At 37.7% G+C, this 22,051-nt stretch overlaps 1 protein-coding gene across 1 annotated transcript in view; it reads right to left on the reverse strand.

Moving 5' to 3' along the window:
* The window catches only part of LOC127796773 (anaphase-promoting complex subunit 1), a 99,916-nt gene that overhangs the window by 66,246 nt on the left and 11,619 nt on the right, over positions 1-22,051 (reverse strand). The window contains exons 4-9 of the mRNA XM_052329150.1: positions 13,870-14,156; positions 13,598-13,703; positions 13,302-13,462; positions 9,608-9,795; positions 9,454-9,523; positions 6,649-6,819 (exon numbers count right to left, since the gene is read on the reverse strand). Coding sequence (XP_052185110.1) covers positions 6,649-6,819; positions 9,454-9,523; positions 9,608-9,795; positions 13,302-13,462; positions 13,598-13,703; positions 13,870-14,156 — 983 coding nt within the window. The remainder of the gene's footprint in view (positions 1-6,648; positions 6,820-9,453; positions 9,524-9,607; positions 9,796-13,301; positions 13,463-13,597; positions 13,704-13,869; positions 14,157-22,051) is intronic.

Genomic DNA, 22,051 nt, shown 5'->3' on the forward strand with positions numbered 1-22,051 from the left:
TGTACCACAGAAGCAATGGATGATGATACAGCTTGCTTAGAAGCCTGATATTGAAAATAGTCCTCATAATCACTTCCAGTCAAAACAAGAGACGAAGAAGAATGATTCTTAGACATTTCTGTTGGGGAATTGGCAGCGCATGGCGGTCGACCATGTAGTTTGTGGCAGCATTCTCGAAGATGGCCCCACCTATGACAGTAATTGCATTTAGGGCAGTTACCTCGTTGTGAGTGACCGCCTCAATCGTTCTCGTACTCTCCTCTACCAAAAGTTTGTGATGCCAAGACAGAGGAATCAACCTGAGAGCCATCGATGACTGAAGACGAGGAAGAAACCCAAAGAAGTCTAGTAAAGGCATCTTCTAGTGTCGGAATAGTGGGACTGAATAATATTTGATCTCGGACCGGAGCAAGTTCAGATCGAATGGCAGTCAATCCTTGAACCATAAAGAACTTATCTCACTGCTACAACTGTTCTTCTGTAGTCTTATTAACTGGTAACAAAGAATTGAACTCTTCTTTCAGGGATTCTAGGTGGCCAAGAAACTCAGACATATCCATATCTTCTTGTTTCAAATGAACAATACTAGAAACAACATAGTAGAGACATTGGATATCATTAGTATAAAGAGATTTTGCCTTATTCCATACCTGAACACAAGTCTTGTATGCCTTGTAAATGACATATAGTTTTGGATCAATAGTCTGTCATAACATATTACAAAGAAGAGCATTGATCTTCTTCCACGTTGCTCTCTCAACATCAAGAATTTCATCAGCTTTCTTATTCAAGTGATCTTCCATTCCTTGACCCATGAACCATAACTCAACAGAGGCAGCCCAAGACATGTAATTGGTATTTCCAACCAGTTTTTCAGAAGTAATGACAAGTGAGGAAGAAAAAGTCAAAAAACCTGTAGATTTAGATTCGAAAGTGACTGAAGATGCTAGATTCTCTATATTTTGGATGGAAGGCAGCTCTGGAAAACAGATTTGAGGCAAATGAGATGCCAAAGGGTTACAAGAGTGTCAAACAAAGCACAGTGATGGAGCGACAGAGGCTCATCGGAGCTCCGATGACGATGGACAGCGGCGGACGGTGATGAAACCACCGAGATCAGGATGGACTAAGTGAGGCGAGTCTAACGATGGTGACAACGTTGCGATCAGAGCAATGGAGAGAGAGATCAGGAGCAAGAGAATGCTTAGTGGCCGGTTCTGACAAGAGGCATGTGGCAATAGCTTCGACGACGAGGCTCCGGGGTTGGGCCGATCTAAGGCCGGCGAACACAATGGCAGTGGTGGCTTGGGCAACTGGTGACCGAAAGGTCGATGGCGAAAGGTAGACTTCTTAGGCGCACGATGGCGACAGGAAGCGGATGGTGCGATAAGAGGTAGCAGTTGTCAGGCGACCCGAACAGCGTAGTGGGCAGGTAGCGATGGCAAGTCGTCGGCTACCCGAATAGCGGCAGTGGCGACTAGGGTTTGGGTAGACCTAGCTTTGATACTATGTTGAACCAAAGAAATAAAATGGAGAAAACCCTAGAATAGAACTTGGTGAGGTCTAGCCTCTTTCTATTGAGATTTATAATAGAGCTATACACTAATTAAGGCCTAATTACAAGCTGATTGACAGCCTAATTACAACATATTCCAACACCGTTCAAAGTTTTCATGGTATTAGAGCCTGGTTTCTAAAATCACTTTGGCCTTCATTACTTTTAGCATTCTCAGACTCTTTCTGGCTTTTTTCGCCATTCCCCGGCCATTAGTGCCCTCAAAGTCCTTCCCATTGTTTTGCCTTAATTGCAATAGATTACTCCATCCTTTTCTCCGATCATGTCTGAAATCTCCGAGATAACTCCAGCCATGACTTCGAGGGGGACCGACACGGTTGATACTCCAATGGGAGGCCTGCCTACCGATGATCTACCAGGGATGCACCAATCCTACCGATTGGATGGGCGCAATTACCTACAGTGGGCTCAGTTGGTCAAGACTTTCCTAAAGGGGAGAGGGAAGCTACATCACTTGACAGATCCAAGCCCCAACGCATCAGATCCTGGGTTCCCTGCTTGGGATATAGAAGACTCCGAGATCATTTCATGGTTGTGGAATACTATGCAACCTGAGATTAGTAAAAATTATATGTTTTTATCCACTGCTAAGGACATATGGGAGACAGTTAGGCGTACCTACTCTAAAGTCCAAGATGCTTCGGTTATTTTTGAGGTTGAGATGAAATTGAGTAGCACTAAACAAGGGGCCTTAACAATCACTAAGTACTATAACAAAACGAATGGATATTGGCTGGAACTTGACCACTACCAAGATATTAAAATGGTGTGTGGAAAAGAGGCAGCCACTCTCAATTCTATTCTTGAAAGAGATAGAATTGTGGAGTTTTTGGCTGAACTCAACACCAAGTATGATCAGGTAAAAGTTCAAATTCTTAGAAAGGAAAAGCTTCCATCTCTCAATGAGGGTTTTCCAGATGTTCGAAGTGAGGAGAATAACAATGCTGGGGGAAATCAATTCTAAAGGATCAACCATGTTAACTAATAAAGGAGAAGGGTCAAGATTCAAATCACAAGAAGGAAGAATTGATGGGTAGTTCAAGTCACACGAGAAATAAGGTTTGTGGTGCTCCTACTGTAAAAATCCAAAGCATACTCGAGAAACCTGTTTCAAGTTGCATGGGAAGGAGGCTATGCTGCAGAAACTCGGGGGATTTAGAAACATATTCTCTAAGAATCAGGCCTATTTTTCCAATAAGCAAGAAGAGATTGTGGAAAAGGCAGACTCGGTGACTGAATCAAAGCGGAACCAACTGAATGATGATGAAATCAACAAACTCAAGATGTTCCTGAAAACCATTCAGGATGGATCATGCTCCATTGCCCAACAAGTTAACCAACCAAGTAATAGCTTTAATTATAATTCTTTAACATCCTCAAAAACCAATAGGGATGATAGATGGATTCTAGACTCAAGAGCCACAGACCACATGTCCCATAATCCCATTGTTTTTTACACCTATAAACCTCTTGAGGCACCTAAACAGATTATTATTGCTAATGGGACATCTATTCCTATCAAGGGTCAGGGATCAAGGGGAAGTGTTACTCTTAGCCCAAATCTTCCTATTAAACAAGTTTTACATGTCCCTAACTTCTCAACCAACTTGATTTCTGTCCACCAACTCACTAAGGATCTCAATCGCCGCGTTATTTTCTCCCCACTCTTGTGAATTTCAAGAAATGGGCACGGGGAGGATGATTGATGCTGTTGAGGAGAAGAATGGGTTGTATGTCCTAAAGAGGGAGATCTTACAACCTAACAGAACTCAGCCTAAACTAGCCTGCACATCTCAGTCTCATTCATCCCATGTTGACATCTGGCTTCATTATTACTGGCTAGGGTATCCACTTTTTCATTTACTAAAAGCTATGTTTCTGGATTTATTTCAGCAAGTAGATCCTAGTACTTTACATTGTGATGTATGTGAAATTTTAAAACATACTCGAGTATCCTATCCTATTAGTAATAAAAGGTTTTCTCACCTTTTGCTCTAATTCATTCTGATGTTTGGGGACCATTTAGAACTCTCAATTGTTCTGGGGTTAGATGGTTCATCCCTTTTATAGATGATTTTACTAGAATGACTTGGATATTCCTTCTAAAGGACAAGGCTGTTGTTGGTACTGTTTTGTCTCACTTTTATTCAATGATCTTGACTCAATTTGGCTCTCCTATTCAAAAATTTAAGACTAATAATGTAAGGAATTATTTTAATCAGCACTTGCACCATTTTTCCCAGAAAAAGGGAGTTATCCATGAGTCTTCCTACATCAACACTCCACAACGAAATGGAGTGGCTGAGAGGAATATGAGACAACTCCTAAATGTCACTAGAACTCTCCTTCATCGTCATAATGTTCCTAAAAATTTCTAGGGAAAGGCAATTCTCACTATAGCCTACCTAATTAATAGGGTGCCATCTAAGATCCTTGTTCATCACAGTCCTTTCTAGTGCCTTTCTTCTTATTTTCCTTCCATCAGCTTGCATACCCCTCTCTCTCTTAGAGTTTTTGGCTACGTAGCCTTCCACATTTCTCAACAGCCTTGAGACAAGCTAGACCCTAGAGCTCTTAAGTGTCTCTTCCTCAGTTATTATCCTACACAAAAATACTACAAATGCTATCATCCTTCTACTCAGACATTTTTTGTTTCAAAGGATGTGACCTTCGTTGAATCTCAATCTTTCTTTGGTCCTACTAACCTTGGTCTCCAGGGGGAGAATCACTTAATTGGTGACCAAGGTTCAGCTCTTCCTAGTCTGGACTTAATCCCTCTCAAGACATCAGAACCAACAGGTAATCTTGTTAATCCTACTAATCATGTTCCATCTACTACTTCAGGCCTCTCTTCTGATAGTGATCATCACTTAGCTGTTCCAAGTAATCACCAAAGCCTTGATCGAGCAGGCCAAACAGAGACCTCATCCCCGATAAGGTTCAAGGGCTCCCTTTTTGTGTACCACAAAAAAACAGCAACCTATGTCTCACCCTTAACAAGGATCAGCATCTAATTCCCAACCAGGTACTGAAATGGTTTTCCCCCTTAATCATGTTCATTCTTTATCTACGGATTTGGATATCCCTATTGCCATTAGAAAAAGAGTTAAAGATGCACTCAGCATCCTCTGGCCAACTATGTTTCTTACCACAAGTTGTCCCAGAAATATAAAAGCTTCCTGACTTCTCTAGACACCATTGTTATCCCTAAATCAATGGATGAGGCCTTAAAGGATCAGGAATGAAAGCTAGCCATGCAAGAGGAAATAAGGGCATTAAAGAAGAATAACACATGGGATCTGGTGCCTAAGCTAAAGGGAGTGATTTCAGTGGGTTGCATATGGGTTTTCAACTTAAAATACAATGGAGATGGATTGTTGGAAAGATACAAGAACCGATTGGTGGCTAAAGGCTACACCCTAAACTTATGGGATTGACTACTTGGAGACTTTTGCTTCAGTAGTTAAGATGACCACAGTAAGGATTCTCTTATCCTTGGCAGCCCACTATGGATGGAAACTACAGCAACTAGATGTGAAGAATGCACTTCTTCATGGTGATTTAGAATAAGAGGTCTTCATGGAGCAGCCACTAGGATTCAAGGAAGGTGAAGTATGTAGACTTAAAAAGACCCTCTATGGCCTCAAGCAATCACCGAGAGCCTAGTTTGATAGGTTCTCCAAAGCCATGAAGCTTCTGGGATACCAACAAAGTAAGGGAGACCACACTCTCTTTTTTAAGCACTCGGGGAAGGGAAAGGTGACTGCATTATTGGTCTATGTGGATGACATCATTGTAACAGGGAATGACATGACGAACACCAGGTTCTAAGAAGCAAGTTGGCTCAAAACTTCGAGATTAAGGACCTGGGATCCCTCAAATACTTCTTGGGAATAGAGGTAGCCTACTCCAAAGAATATATCTTTCTATCCCAACACAAGTATGTATTGGATCTTTTAAAGGAGACGAGTTTGCTGGGAGGAAAAAGAGCGTGCACTCCAGTAGAACCTAATGCTAAATTAGGGGGAGACACCAGCAGTCCACCAGTGGACAAAGACAAATATCAGAGGTTAGTAGGGTGGTTGATTTACTTGTCCCATACTAGGCTAGATATAGCCTATGCAGTGAGCTTAGTAAGTTAATTTATGCATTGTCCTAGAAAGAGTCATATGCAGGCTGTGAGAAAGATATTGTGCTACTTGAAAACAACCCCATGCAAAGGAATCATATTCAGAGCAAGTGGTTCTTTGGATATACAAGAGTACACAAAAGCAGACTATGCTGGATTTCTAGTGGATATGAGGTCTACTACTGGATATTGCATGTGTTTAGGTGGGAATTTGGTCTCTTGGAGAAGTAAGAAGCAAAGCATAGTGACAAGATCAAGTGCTGAAACCGAATTCAGGTCTATGGCACTCGACCTATGTGAATTGCTACGATAAGGATTGTGCTAGCAGACTTGAAGATTGTTGTCAATTAACCAATTAGATTATTTTGTGATAACCAATCGGTCATAAGCATTACTCATAATCCTGCACAGAATGACAAGACTAAGCACAAGGAGATTGACCAGCACTTTATAAAGGAAAAGCTTGAGAAAGGTATAATTCAAATACCCTATGTTCCTTCCGAGAAACAAGTGGTTGACCTTCTAACAAAAGGATTGGCAACTAGAAAATTTGAAGACCTAGTATGCAAACTGGGAGTGATGGATATTCATTCACCAGATTGAGGAGGAGTGTTGGCATAAAGAGATTCAAGAAAAAGGAAAGAAGCTAGCTGTGGCTGCTTCTAAAATGCTGAAGGTTTTAGGAAGTTTCTAAATCTTGTTTAGGATAGTTTCCTAAATTCAAATTAGGATACTTTCCTAATGTGTGGTATTGTAATCTTTCCTAAAGCTGTAAATATCCAACCCTATAACTAGGGCTGCATGTAAATGAAATATTCAAGCTTTCCATTCAAAGTTTTCAGATACAGTACATAGTTAAACCTCAACCAAATATAAATTAGTAGATAGCTCAATAATTGCTTCAACTGAAAGCAAACCGTGAAGACTAAGTGAAGTATCATACCTGCCCATTGTTCACTGTTACGTTGATACGCCCATCAACAGCATCATCCAATCCAACAATTTTTAGATCATGAAGAACAGACACCTTCTGTGACGGCAGTGAATTAGTGGATAGCTGACCTTTGCTCACAGAAGAAGGTAACATGTACCTACACAAGCACTGCTTCCCAGACTACAGTCCAGAGGTTTAAATATGTTAGATGTCAAATCAGTGATATGACTTTCTGCAAAAACAAAGATTACAAAAAATACTTATCTAGACACGAGAAATGAAGTTAAAGAGTAAATAATAAGAATATCATAAAATAAACAATACAACATCAAAAGATAGTGTGAGGAACAATTGCTAAAGAAGTGAAATTAAGCAATTTCTTTTCCAATTTTTCTCCCATTCACCCCAATTTTCTGAAAAGAGAGAATATTCTACTAAATTTTACTATCATGAAGTGTATTTATTGAGCAGAAACTCAATTTGTTTTGGTTTTTCTTTTAACAAGTAACAATGCAAAATCAATTTCATGCACAGGACTATAACTACTAGGCAAAAGGGTTACGGCATATTAGCAACACAAAATTAATTTTATGGCATGGGACTATAACTTCACATAAATAATCCTCCTCTATAAGCTCTTTCTCAAAAACAGAGCTCTAGAGTAATTTACCAAGGAGAGCTTCAGTAAAAGGGCAAAGGTTTCACATGCCTAAACCCCCTCCATGCATCAGGAGACACATTTTCAAACTAAGTGATACTTGAGACTTATCCTTGAGACCTCCCCAACAAAAAACCTTTGAAACTTCTCCCGTCTTTTGACAACAAACACTGGAACACAAAACGAAGACATTATATAAGCTGATGTAGCATCAAAAGTGCTCTTGAAAAAGAAAATAACCACCTTAGACAAGTATTGCCTCTCCCCATGCAATTTCTTACCAAGATACAATTACTACAATCATGTGCCATCTACAGCATCAAACAAATTCATACTTTACAGTAGATGGCAAGCAAATGGCAAAACCAAACTGAGCATTTAGGCCCTGATTGGTTCCAACTTATTAACCTACCTTCCCAGCATTTCTTCTTTTTTTTTCTTTTTTTTTTTTGGGGGGGGGGGGGGGGGTTGGGGGAGGTTATTAAGAAGTGATTAGCCAGCAATTTTTTGGCTTCAATGGATTAGACATTCATTTTTTATTGGAAGGGACTAGAACCCAAAAACAAGGAACCTGATGCTTCAAATTTTTGCCCTCAAATGAAAATACCAATAGCTCTTCAAAATATTTATAAAATTGCACCTTTAAAGACCTTATTCTTGACCAACCATCTCCCATCTATCTCCCACAACCCCAGTTTGCTCTCACTTCCTTCTTACAAGGGAAAAAGACCATTTATCAAGTAAGAATGTAAACTACACCAGGAGAAAGCTTAACCACTCAACATAGACATCTTGTTCTTAACTTCCATATCAAAAAATGGAGAAGGAATGATGATAAGAATCAAATAGTTGATTTGAAACGTGAAAAGCAAGTTACTTTCAAGAAAACGTGTGAGAGACAAAATACAGTGGATTGTGGAAGGTGATACAAATCTAATGTGGAAGGCAATGGTAATTAAAATTTAAAATACAACAAAAGCAGTTTTAGGAGAGTCAAAAAGAAAAGCACCGAATCAAAAGGAATCACAGTGATAAAGTATGAAGGAACAAGATTTGGCATACATACCCTAATCGCGAAACCTGGAAGATGTATATTTTAGAGAGAGAGAGTGAGAGAGAGAGAGAATCCTTAATGAAGCCAGATCCGTACAACAAACAAACTTTAATAGCATTATGTGGGGTTAGTTATATAAATTCTAGCTGTGACCTTATTTTCTATAAGACCCTTCTAAATCATATCATACCTAAGAGTTCCCCACCAAGTTTTCTAGGGCTTCCACTACACCTTTTGCTAAAGACTTGTTCCATTAATAGTTGGAAAAGGCTAAAGGCACATTGAGACCCAAGAGTGCCCAAAGCTTAGGCACGAGCTGCAAGGCGCAGGTACGTGCCTTTTGGATGCAAGCCATGCATTTACTCAAAATTTGTATAAAATATTTGCAACCATTTTCTTCAATATATACCTATAAAGAGATAAATGCAAATTCATAAAATCATAAAGAAGAAATAATCAACAATGTTATTAGTAATCTTATTTCAATCACTATAACATTATAAAAATATATAATAATTAGTTTCATAAAAAAGAAATAACAAAGATTACAAGAAAATGAAATAGTAAAAAAATCTAAATTAAAAATCATAATTAACTGTTTGGTAATAGCATCAAAAAGTTAAGACTTTTGTTAGTCATTTAGTAGCGCAATTAAAAAAAAAAGTGATAACAATACCCCTAAAACAAGATTAATGTGATGTCTTATAAAAAGAGTTAAATAAAAATGTAAAAATATATACTACTTCCATATAGTGAAGGGAAAAGAAAAAAAAAGAGCTAAAAGAATTGTCCTTTTAGTTTTTTGATTTTTTTGTGCTCTTTTTTGGTCTAAAAAGCTTTTCAAGCAATAAAAAAAATTCCAATTGCCTTTAGTTATCTTAAGCCAAAAAAAAAAAAAAGCAACCAAAAAAAGCCTGTGCCTAACGGACAATTAAGAGACAAGTGAACAGAGACTTGAAAGGCACTATATAATAGAATACAATTGTAACAAGGAAAAGTTATGCAGTAACACCATTAATGCTCAAGGGGGTAGTAAATGTTTCCAAGAAAGAAAGAAAAGTCATCACTTGGTATTTATAAGCCATTTAACGAAACAACTTACATAAAGAAGAAGGGTGCTGTCAGGAGCCAGAACAATGATGTCTCCGAATGGCAAGAGTCCAACTTTAATGCTGAATTAGAAGAATTAGAGCACCATTTTCAGGAAGATCAATAAACAATTAGAAGATGAAAGACAGAAACAAACGAGACTCCACCTAGGACGAGTTACAGTGACAGATTCAGCAGCAATTGCAGGTATGCTCCAGCTCATGTCAGGTTTAATGTCAAAGAGAATTTCATTATTAATCTCCACACTTTGAAGCCTTAATGACAACAACTTCTTTTGCTCTCGAAGAAGCAAACAAATAATAGGAGCTGCATCATCATCAGTTGCCAGAAAAACCTGCTATTCATTTATGCTATAAGAGAAGGAAAACAGCACTCAAAAAAACCTATGCAACTGATACTAAAACAAAAACTTACAAGAAAGGAAGAAAAACAATATTAACAACTTAGCCAAATGAAGAGTTTAACAACAGAAAATTGAGAGATGCAAATGGGACGTGATTGATAAAGAATAAAAAGGGAATATATCCGGGATGCAGCAATCAAGAGTTCCAATAGCACACAGACAAGCACCTTCCTCGATTGACCTTAAACCAACAAGAGCAGTTGGGTAACTACTGCAACCAACTCATGAGCAAATTAGAAAATTAAAAATCCATCCCCGGGCAGAAAGCACGTATTACCTAGCTAGCTTGAACATAAAAGGAAAATAGTCTATTTCAAGCAAATATTCATTCTTTTATAAACAATACAAAAATAAACAACTCCGGACCAGCTGAAGGCACTAAACCAAACATGCCTTTAGCCAATATCAATGAGAAATATATGCCTTCACACCAATTAAAGCACTTCTAACCTGACCTCAAGGAGCAGTCTCATATTCCCTAAACTTTTATGACAAAGTGATCTTTTAAATGTTAAATACAGTATCATCCAACCATCTTCTGTCCATTTCCCCTACATCCCAGCGACCTATCTAGCAGTTTTTCGCTCTTCTTCTCCATAGATTCCATCTCTCGGATCAAAATTTTTATTTGGAAATCCTATGTTACTTGCATAACTTCAACAGTAATTGGATTTCCCTGGTATCTATTTTGCAATCAGCATAACATGAATAGGTTGGGTAAGAAGGGTGTCAGTTTTGGCCGTGAGATGCAGAAGGCAGCCTGTGGACAGTGGCACAGATAAAGCAAGAGGAATTAGTGAAATTTTGAAATTGATTATGAGAGCTTTCTGCAACCAGATAGACTTTATTTAAGAAGATTTTGAATTGGAGATTCAAGTCCCTGTTCGTATAATTTTGTTTAACCCTCACAATGGCAAAGGACCCATTCACAATACAACCAAATTACTATATCTAAGCTGTTATAAACAGCCAGAAATAAGCTCCAGAACACTTCCAGTCAAGCTTAAATCAACCCCCACATGCATTTAATTCACCCTAAACTTTTTAAAATACCCGAAGTACAGAGTTTTCAGTGGCTTGTATTATGCATGTTCACTATCTTGCTACGTGAAATTCAAGTCAATTACAATCTAAAATGACCTTCTTATGCAATAAACTTACGTACAGCTATATGGAATGGTCAACTACTAATACATACAGATGTATATCTGACTAATCATACTGACCATACATATCATACCCTTTCCATGTGTCAAGTGGCTTTTCCCATGTGATAAGTGGCCAGCACAAGTAACATTCTGAAACCTAACAAATTTAAGTTAGCCAATGCTAACAGCTAAAGAACTTGGGAAAGGCCAGAAAACTTATTTCACCATTAGCATATTTCTAGACCCATATATGGCCACTAGGAATAGGGAAGAATAAATTTTTTCTTGTCATGTCAAAACAGATGTTCATGGAACCTATCCAATGCGTTCAACTTGATAATGCTTCCTATTTCAGAAGTTAAGGTTAGGATTTAAGGTTTATCAAGTTTTGATTACTATATACTCATTCCATATAGAGACATTACTAGGAAATCGGGGAAATTCTTTTTCGCCCCTTAGCTAATTGTACATTCAATATTTCCATCTTAATTTGAATTACATTTTTGCCCCCTTCTTCACAAGTCAAATAACATACATTTCAAAAGGAACCTTCTTGGAAAATCTTTAACCCCTTTTTTATTGGTTTGTAGAAAAAGTAAATATATATGTAATACTAAAAATATAACCTTTGTAAACTATTTCTATTATTCTCCTAACAACCATTCAAAGCTCTAAACATGATGTGCTTGAATGCTATTTAATTTATTTCAATTCAGTAATCCATACTTAGATTTTTGTCTATTGCTATTGTGTTGTTCTTTATCTCAATATAGTAACCACTTGGGCACTATTGAATTTAGCTATTAGCTAGAAAAGAACACATTATGCATTTATGAAATTCATAGTTTAGTTTATATCGAAAGAAGTAATATTCAAAATGAAGTAACTGTTCTTGAAATAAGTAACAGAGAAACAAATGAAATGACAAAAAGGCAATATTGAGGAATGTTAAACTAAAATGGAAAATTTGTATATATGACTGATAAAGAGGGCAAACATTAAGTTTGCCGTTGAAAATCCCCCTCCCCAGAAGAAAAGAATGTTGAGTCAAGTTGCTCCAATCAACCTATTGTGTATTTTGATGTTTAACAAAACATAATTTTAGTAAAACTATTTTTAGTATGTTTAAAACCCCTAATGGAGTTTTGATATGTGTTAAGTATTATAGTATTTTGTGTATTGTATTATCAAAGCAAATCTTTTTTTCTGAAATCTGGACTGAGAGTCGACTCCCAGTGAGGGACAGTCGACTGTAAGTCAATGGCAGTCGACTGTGGATGTGCATCAGTCGATATAGCCGAGCCTTATTTATGCAGAGTTGAGGTAGCCGAGAGTGGGTTTTGGCCAGTCGACTGTCGAGTCGACTGTAGGCCAATGAAAGTCGACTGTCTGTGAGAAAGTCGACTGTGGGTTGAGCGAGAGTCGACTGTCGACAGCGAGAGTCGACTGTGGGTGTCGCGGAGTCGACTGTCAGTTAGAGCAGTCGACTGCCAGACTCCAACGGTTGGATTTTTGGAGGCGTTGCAGGTCATTTTGGGAGCCCTATTATAAATATCAAAGGGAGAAATCTTGAGAAGGCTAATACTCTACCATTTCCTATCTTCCTAAAGCACACCCAAGCTCTCAAGCACTCAATCAAAGCAATCCATGGCCCAAGGAGCTTCAAAGATCTATCCATTGGAGCCTCAAGGCAAAGAAGAAGTTTTCTTCTTATTGGTAACTTGTATCATTTCATTTTGCCTTATATATTGATCTTGTATTGATATCCATTGTAGTCCAAGTGTGTTGGACATAGGATTGATTTATTTGTATTAGATTGTGGATTGTGAGTGGCATCCTAGAGCCCAAGTAATCTAGGTGTATTATTGTGTTGTATTAGTTTTCGAGGGGAGCTAAGGGGAAACCTCGGGGTGTACAAGTTTGCTAGGTGATCTTGTGTGAAAACCTAGTGGTGGTTTTAGTGGAACCTCAAGTGTCGGTTTGACCTTGAGAGAGTGGAGTAGGTGTTGGATACACCGAACCATATCTTGTGTTTATATTGTGGTTGTTTGTGTATTTATATTGCTATCATTTCCAAACAACATATATATTTATAACAAGTGTATTTTGTGTATAAGAAAATCTCAAGAGTTTTAAAAGGGAAAGAATCAATTCAATAAGTTTTTAATCACTCAATTCACCCCCCACCCCTCTTGAGTGGCCATTGTGTGTGTCAAGGGTAACTTTAAGTTGTTAGATATATTTAACAATCCCCCAGTAGACCCCAAAAATACAAGTAAAGATTAGCACCTTACTAGCAGCTGCCTGTGCACCTTTCCCCTGCCATATCCTTCGGAAAGAGAGTTGTTTTGGTAATACTCCACTAGGAACCACATCGGATAACTTAGAATTTGCAACCTCCAGATTAGAGCCAAGGGCTTCTACCACCCACAAGGAATGTTGCAGCTTTCCTGCAAAGATAGTTGTATGCTACATGTATGAGAAAAAATGGTCCAATCTCTTCTGTTTCTTTTTGTCTTGCTTACATCTTAATGGAGCAGCAGGCTGATATGAACTAAAATTAAGTGCAAAGTCACACCAAAAACCTTTATTATATGATGCCATTAGAGGAACATGATGACTAGTCCAGATTGTTCTCTCATCAAATTCCTTCATTATGTTCAACTTTCCCCTTTCCTCAATGTAAGTTGACTGAAAAAAGTCATTAAAAATACAAGAGAAGAGAAAGTCATTTCAATTAAGCAAAGTACTAGAGAAAACAGCAATGGAAACTAGCTTTGATCTTAAACTGAACTTTTGAGAAAAAGCAGCTACAAAACAAAAATGAACAAACCATCAAAGTGAGCTCCATGTATACCTGGGGTTCCTCCAGAGGATCTTTCAGAATAAAATGTGAGGACATTGAAGCTCCACATCCAATTGTACGATAATCATATGCATTAGCTATAGCAAAATTTTGTTGTGGACTGAATCCAACTTCTCTTTTGGGACGAGAGACATCACGTGCACTTAACGAAGAGCTTGGAGAAGAAAAAGAAGGATATTTTGGTGTGCTGCCTTCAGCTTCCTGTTCAAGTAGTAAACCAAATGGAAGCGGCCATATTGACGTGATGGTACGAGGAAGAGGAACTGATACTACTACACCTGTATATTAAAAAAAATCCAAATTTCATTTGTGACCAAAAAAGGGAGCATGTTGCATTGACATATAAATGCAAAAGACAGAAGAAAAAATTAAACTTTCACAATTTCAGGAATCTTAATGGACTGCCTAGCTAATCATGTAACTTTATTCATGTTTGACCTTGACATGAGAATCCAAATAAAAAAAGAAAGAAAATGTCACCTGTGCAAATAAGAAAGAGGTATAACTATACCAATCCTGAGTTTCCTAACAACAACGCAGGCAGTCTCAAGTTCAGAAATGCACTAAGACCCCTTCCCATTACCAGACAATCCCCCCACTATCTAGCTGTTAATAAAGTGGATGGACAAGCTGATTTCACCCATTTTTAATTTTTAATTTTCCCTACAGCAAATTTTCTTCGAAAGAGAGTGTTCCCAGTGCGCAAGGCTCCCCACTCTATAAGGGTTGTATTTGTGCACAACCTTCCCTTTGTCTTTTCACAAAGAGGCTATTCCCACAACTCAAACCTATAACCAGTCACAAAGGAGCAACCTTGCCATTGCTAACAATGCTTGCCTTCTGCAACAAATTTTCTTCATTCAGAAAAAGGCTAGCCCTCTTAAACACCCATATAATCAAACTACCAAAATTATCAATCTTGTACAACTGCCATGGACATCTAGTAGTGCAACCATTTTGATCAAATATTCCTGTGTAGCAACAAACCAAATTGAAACCCACATCATCAACATCCATCAATCAATTCATAGATCTCTCTCCGCAACCCCACATCAGAAATCACAAGGCTCAAAACCACCAAAAAGGACACCAACCGACAGCCCATAACTAACAACCCCAAGCCACAATTGCAGCAGAAAAGCAGAAATATAAAATTATATTACTGGTGAGATTTGAAGATTAAAGGTGTTATTCATATAATTAAGTCAAGAGAGTTAAAAGTGAAAAAATGTGACCACTAATTTATATGATTTACTATGTTTGTTGTATGTCAAAATATGTTGGTCAGCTAAGTACCAAGGCGGCAACAAGATATGATTGCAACTGAGATGAAATTGTTATAATAGGTGTGCAACATAGTTGTCAAAGGGGCGCCTGCTAAGATGAAATTGTTATAATTGGTGTGCAACATAGTTGCCAAAGGCGCAAGGCTCCAGAGAGGCGTCTCAGCATGGCTCCACCATAGGTGTCTTGTGCGCCTATGAGCTGTTGGGTTTTATTTAAGATTATTAATTAATTTTCTGTTATAACAAGGAAAAAAATACTGAGAAATTTTAGAAGAGGTAAAATTTAAATTCTGAACACAAAACCCTATTAACATAAACCCAAATATCATAACCTCTTCCTCTTCTCATAAAACCCTATGATTTAAATATTACTTGTGGTTTTGACTTAGGCTAAGTTTTGTTATGTTAGACTATGATTTCACAATGCTTCATGTTAGAGTGTGATTTGTTATGTTTGCAAATTGTCTCTCATTTTACTTGCTTGTCATTTTATAAATTAGTTGCTTGTTTTGAAATTTGAATTTGAAATTATGCTTCATGTTGATGTTTACTTGTAGTGCTATTTTTAAATAATGAGTTTAGCTGTTATAATGGTAATATAGTGTTGGTTATTCATTATTTATTATTTTATTAGTTTGCATTTACCTCCAAAAAAAACCCACACCTGCACCTTGCGCTTCGCGCCTCAGGCTCCAAGCACCTTTGTGCCTTTGACAACTATGGTGTTGCAGCATACAAATAAAGACAGAATTAAAAACGTCCATAATAAGGCTGGAGTGGTGTCTACTAAAAATAAGATGCTCAATATACCATTTAGAAAGTTTGAAAATATAAGGAAAAAAAAAAAAGTAGACACATTATAAGATGAGTAGATGGAATAGATGAAGTTTGTAATGACAGTGTACAAGAAAACCAAATAAAACTTGGTGGAAACCTTACATGACATGAAATATAATAAAATCACAAAAGGCACAATCGTGGATAGAGATGATTGAAGAGCTAAAGCTCATAAAACTAAAGGTGTCAAATAGGTTGGGTCGTCCATGGGCTACTCAACCTGACATAAAATAGGTAACAATTATAGTAGACCATGTGTAGAAAATATTTAGGAGAAAGGAAATTCATTGCTTCTTCATTCGTGCATGGGATGAACGTATATACATAAAACATCTATCTCCTATAAAAGTCTATTCTATTTACAAGATATCTAAGTTAATTTAAAATACAAACTAACTATCTCTAAATTTTAGGAATATAATTTAAACTAAATTATCCTTTATCACTAACTTCCCTAACATTTCGAATCCTTATCTTGCACCATTCTCGACCTGCTAGCCTCTTGATCTCTTAATTCCACACTCCTCCTCAAGCTGGGCTGAATATGTTATTTAGGCCAAGCTTGCAGCTTAACTCATCAAATATTCTTCTTGGTAGAGCCTTAGTGAGAATGTCAACTACTTGACTGTTAGTAGTGTTGGGTTTCTTAGATCCAAGTGCAACGGAAATTTAAAAATTATTTGGATCAACTAAACTCTTTGGCTAATCTTGAAACCCAAAATGAACGGATCTAGTTTGCAAATATATAATCTCTTAAAAAATGAAGAACATATAACGAAAACCAAACATTTTGGTTGTTCAATGTAGAATGGATGAATCTTTGTGTCACGAGGTGTTACCTATCCTCTATAAGTGATCCACACCAAAGAGAAGCTTCAATCGATGTCCATGAGCATGCCCCTTCGTTCTCCTTGTATCAACTATGTAAGATCTAATCCAACACTTGGAAATATTCTTGATTTTTCTCAAAAACCAATTTTTCTCTCTAGAAAGCCAAAGGGATTAGAGGCAAGAATGAGAGAGCCAACCCCAAACCCTAGTCAAACTAGGGATTTATAGAAAACCCAAGCATGTCTTGGACATGCTGGGCCTTAGCCCAGCCCATTGCTGTTTTTCACCTTGTTTTTCTTTTTTCTCATTTTGTCGACATCTCGTGGACTTTTTTGCAAGTGCTAGCTTGCCCCAAAAATCCACAAATTCTTCCGGGCCTCAAAAACATTTTTTGATCCCACTGAATTTTCATGAAACTTCTCTTTGTTTGTGTGACCTTATAGGTTCACTATAAAGATGGCAAAGGGCAATTTATAGAATCCTACTCCTAATAAAAACTCTTTGATTATGATCCATAATTTATTTCATCTCATGACAAAAAATTAATATCTTACCCTTAGACCAAGATTGACGTCTAGTAACGTATCATGACCCCCATATCATAATAAAATGCAAATGACACTTCTGATGAACCTTTCCATGCCAAGTTTTAGTGCTATTCGATCCCTCTATCATAGTGCCCCGGTATGGTCTAAAAGTATGGTAAAATGTCAAACTTCTAATAACCAACTTTGTGTGTACGAATGTTAGGTCCACAACTCATATAGTCGAATTATAACACTTATTAATTCTCACCTATCCGCGTTGGCCAACGACTTTTCGAGTTGTAACTTCATCATTCACATAGGGCATATACCTTTTTAAAACTTACTAAGGTCGATAGATTCCATCTTGCGTACTCACATATCTTCGTATGATTCAGATCATACTCAATAACCACCCTATTAAGGACCCATCTTATTGGACCTCGTATAGTGGCATCAAAACATGACACTCCTCATACAAGATAACTGTGATAATTAGCATCTGTCGCCACATAGAACTCCCAATTAACATTTAGTAAGAATTACCATATGAGTGTTTTCAAGTTAGGTCATTCAGTGAACTCATTCACCAATGAGCACCTACACACTTGCATTAGTGTCACTACACAAGTAATCAATGAGCATACATATTGTGTACCGGTCTTGACGGTACTATAGAGGCCCCCCTCTTTACAAGCATGCATATTATGTACCGGTCTTGACGGTACTATAGAGGCCCCACTTTATAGTCCTATGACCAGGAATAGTTTAAGAATGAAACGTCAGTCATTCAATCTCATTTGTATGATCTCATCATAACCCGATTGACATTGCTACATTCTTTGGGATTCATCTAAATAGTAAAAACATAAAGATGAACGTATTGCCACGTATTAAAAGATAAATACTGATATTAATCAAAATATGTCCAAGATTAATTAGAAATGCAGCCAACTCACAACTCTTATTATTGGCTCCCAAGTTACAACTCTGTCAAGTAGGAGTGTAGCTTAACTCGAATGTCCCTTCTTATATCTTCTCTTTGATGACATGCCTGTCAATCTCCACATGTTTTGTCTAGTCATGATGAACCGAAATTTTTGCAATACTCATAGCCGATTGGTTATCACACAATACTTATATTGGCTCGGTCATAAGTATTTGTAGTTCTTGAACTAGCCTTCTTAGCAATATTCTTTCACAAAATCCTTGAGTCATAGCTCTAAGCTCAGCCTCCGCATTGCTCCTAGAGACAACATTTTGTTTCTTGCTGCGCCAAGTAACTAGATTTCCCCACACAAAAGAACAATATCTAGAGGTTGATCTTCTATCTAGGATTGAAATCATCATCACTATACATTTTTATCCCTCAGTCTGCCTTTTTCCTGAACATTAATCCCTTGTCTGAAGTTAATTTTAAGTACCTTAGGATGCGATAAACTACTTCCAAATGCTCTTCTTTGGGATCATTTATGAATTGACTTACAATGCTCACTAAAAAGCCTATATCCGGTCTAGTATGTGACAACTAAATGAGCTTTCCCACCAACCTTTGATATCTCTCTTTGTCAACTGGCATGCTTTATTTCTCACTGTCTAATTTTGTCGTAGATTCCATAAGAGTATCTACCGATTTGCAACCTAACATCCCTGTCTCATTTAAGAGATCTAGAATATACCTTCTTTGGGAGACTGAAATCCCTTCTTTGAACCTTACAACTCCCATGCCTAAGAAGTATCTTAGACTTTAGTTCCTTAATCTCAAATTCCCTTGCAAGTACTTCTTTGAGATTTTTTATTTCAATGATATCATTTCCCGTAACAATGATATCATCCACATATACAATAAGAATAGATATTTTACCTTCCAAGGAATGCTTGATGAATAAGGTGTGGTCTACTTGGCATTGATTTATCCATGCTTCTTGACTGCCCTTGTAAATCTCTCAAACCAGGCTCTCGGGGACTGTTTAAGTCCATAGAGTGATCTCCTTACCTTGCATACTTTGTTTCTTGTAAGCTTAGTTTAAAATCCATGGAGAATTTCAATGTAAACTTCCTCTTCTAGATCTCCATTTAGGAATGCATTCTTTACATCTAACTAGTGCAAAGACCAATACAAATTTGTTGCTAGGGACAGCAACACTCTGATGGTATTTAGCTTTGCCACAGGGGGTAAATGCTTCTTGGTAATCAATACCATAGAATTGGGTAAATCCCTTTGCCACTAGTCTGGTTTTAAACCTGTTAATCCTTCCATCCTCCCTGTATTTTACTGTAAAAACCCATTTGCAAACCACAAGATTCTTTCCAAGAGGTAAATCAGAGATATCCCATGTCTCATTTTTTTCCAAAGCTTTGATTTCCTCAAGGACAACTTCCCTCCACTTAGGATGTTGAAAAGCTTCCTAAATAGTGTTGGGAACCTGCACTTTATCCACATTTAAAACAAATGTGTTGAATTTGGGTGAGAGACCCTTGTATGAGATATAGTTCTATATAGGATGTTGTGTGCATGATCTTACTCCCTTTCTCAAGGCAATGGGCCAATGCAAATCCTCATCATCAATAGAAGTAGTATTAGAATCCTCACCAGTGGTTGTATTCCCTTCCCCTTATTATCACCAGATCTGAATTTGGGTTAGCTTCTCGATCAGTCCTAAGGCATGTTTGGTCCTTACTTTCCTTATGTTGAGACTGTCTCCGAGAATAAACTTGAAATTCCTTGGTAGGAGAAGGAGAATGGCTGATTTTGGAATTAGAGTCTGGTTCCTCAGGTTGCTGGTTATTGGCAGGGAGCTGGTTATCTGTAGGGAGAGATAGAATATCCCAAAACTGGTATTCTAAAGTGTTATTTTAATTGTTTTGAGCAGTCTCCCCCTAAATATCAAATTTGGGATAATATGGCAGATGTTCAGAAAAGGTTACATCCATAGAGGTGAAGAATTTCTGAAGCTCGGGAGAGTAGCATTTGTAACTTTTTTGATGAGGAGAGTAGCCTAGGAAGATGCATTTGATGGACTTAGGATCAAGCTTGCTTCTAAGGTGGTCGTGAACATGAATAAATGCACAAACAACCAAAAATTTTTAGAGGAATTTGTGAAAGAATCGAGTGTGAGGAGAGGATGTGAGGAGAAGTTGACTAGGAATTTGATGCTTTAGGATGCGTGAGGGCATTCTATTTGTAAGGTATGTGGCCGTAAGAATGGCCTCACCCCAAAAATGTTTCGGAACATTAGTAGAAAACAATAAGGATCTTGCCACTTCTAATAGGTGTCGGTTCTTCCGATCAGCAACCTCATTTTGTTGGGGAGTAATGACACATGAGCTTTGATGTATAATGCCTTGTTGGGAGAGATAATAACCAAGAATAGAATTGAAGTATTCTTTGCCATCATCGGTCCTTAGGATCTGAATTTTGGCATTAAATTGATGTTGTATAATTGAATGAAGGTTTTGAAAATAGGACCAGCTTCAGATTTATCTTTCATAAGAAACACCCAAATGAAGCAAGTATGATCATCAATAAAAGATATGAACCAATGAGCCCCTGTAATGTTTTTAACCCTCGAAGGCCCCCACACATTACTATGAATCAAAGAAAAAGGGTAAGATGGAGTATAGGTTTGATTGGGATAAGTGTTTCAAATATGTTTAGAGAATTAACAGATTTCACATTGCAACATATGTGGGTCTTGATTCTCAAATAATGAGGGAAACAGTTTTCGAAGGGAAACAAAATTAGGATGTCCTAGTCTATAGTGCCATAACATGATTGCACTATTATTGTTAGAATGAAAATTAGAGAGACAAATAGAGGGTTTAATGAAGGAACCATTGCTGAAATGAGAAAGCTTATTTTTGGAAGTAGTCCCTTGGAGGATGTAGAGTCCCAAACATGCCTCAGCACTGCCAATTGTCTTCCATGAAATCTGATCTTGAAATTCACACTTATTTTTGTGAGAATTTAATCACACAATCATGATAAGCAGACAACTTACTAACCAATAATAGGTTGCAATCTAGATTTGGCACCAAAAGTACATAATTTAAGGTAAGGTTTGTAGATATAGCCACTAAACCTATTCCAATGAGCCGTCAGCAATTCTTACCATCCAATATTGCTTGCATGGTTGAAATCTAGTTAATAGGTTAGTATCTCCAGTTATGTGATTTGAAGCCCCTGAATCAACAACCCATATAGCAAAAAAATTACTCTTAGCAGTCAAGGCATGAAAGTTGTTACCTTTATGGGCTATAGAACCGAATGCCAATGTAGGAGACTGAGAAATCTATGTCTTGCCAAACATATTTTGAAGCCATTTCATTTGTTCTTTGCTAAATAGGTTGGGTGATGGAGTTGTTGTGGTTTCCTTTGCAGAGGCTAGGGTACCTCTACTCTTCCTTTCATGTGTAGGCTTCCCATGGATTTCCCAACAAGTGTCCTTAGTGTGGCCTATCTTGTGACAATGGTCACACCAAAGACACCCTTTCTTTTGTTTAGCTGAAGTTTGATGGCTTCCCTGGGTGATTAAGGCTGATTGCTCCAAGGTCGAGTCTGTATGCTTCAGCATGACTTTCATCCGGCTTTCCTCCCTTCAAACTTTTGCAAACGCTTCTCTAAGACTTGGCAGAGGCTTTGTACCAAGGATTCTCCCTCTCACTCCATCTAGGTTTTTATTCAAACCTATGAGA

This window comes from Diospyros lotus, chromosome 3, assembly GCF_014633365.1.
Source record: "Diospyros lotus cultivar Yz01 chromosome 3, ASM1463336v1, whole genome shotgun sequence".
NCBI classification, from domain to species: domain Eukaryota; kingdom Viridiplantae; phylum Streptophyta; class Magnoliopsida; order Ericales; family Ebenaceae; genus Diospyros; species Diospyros lotus.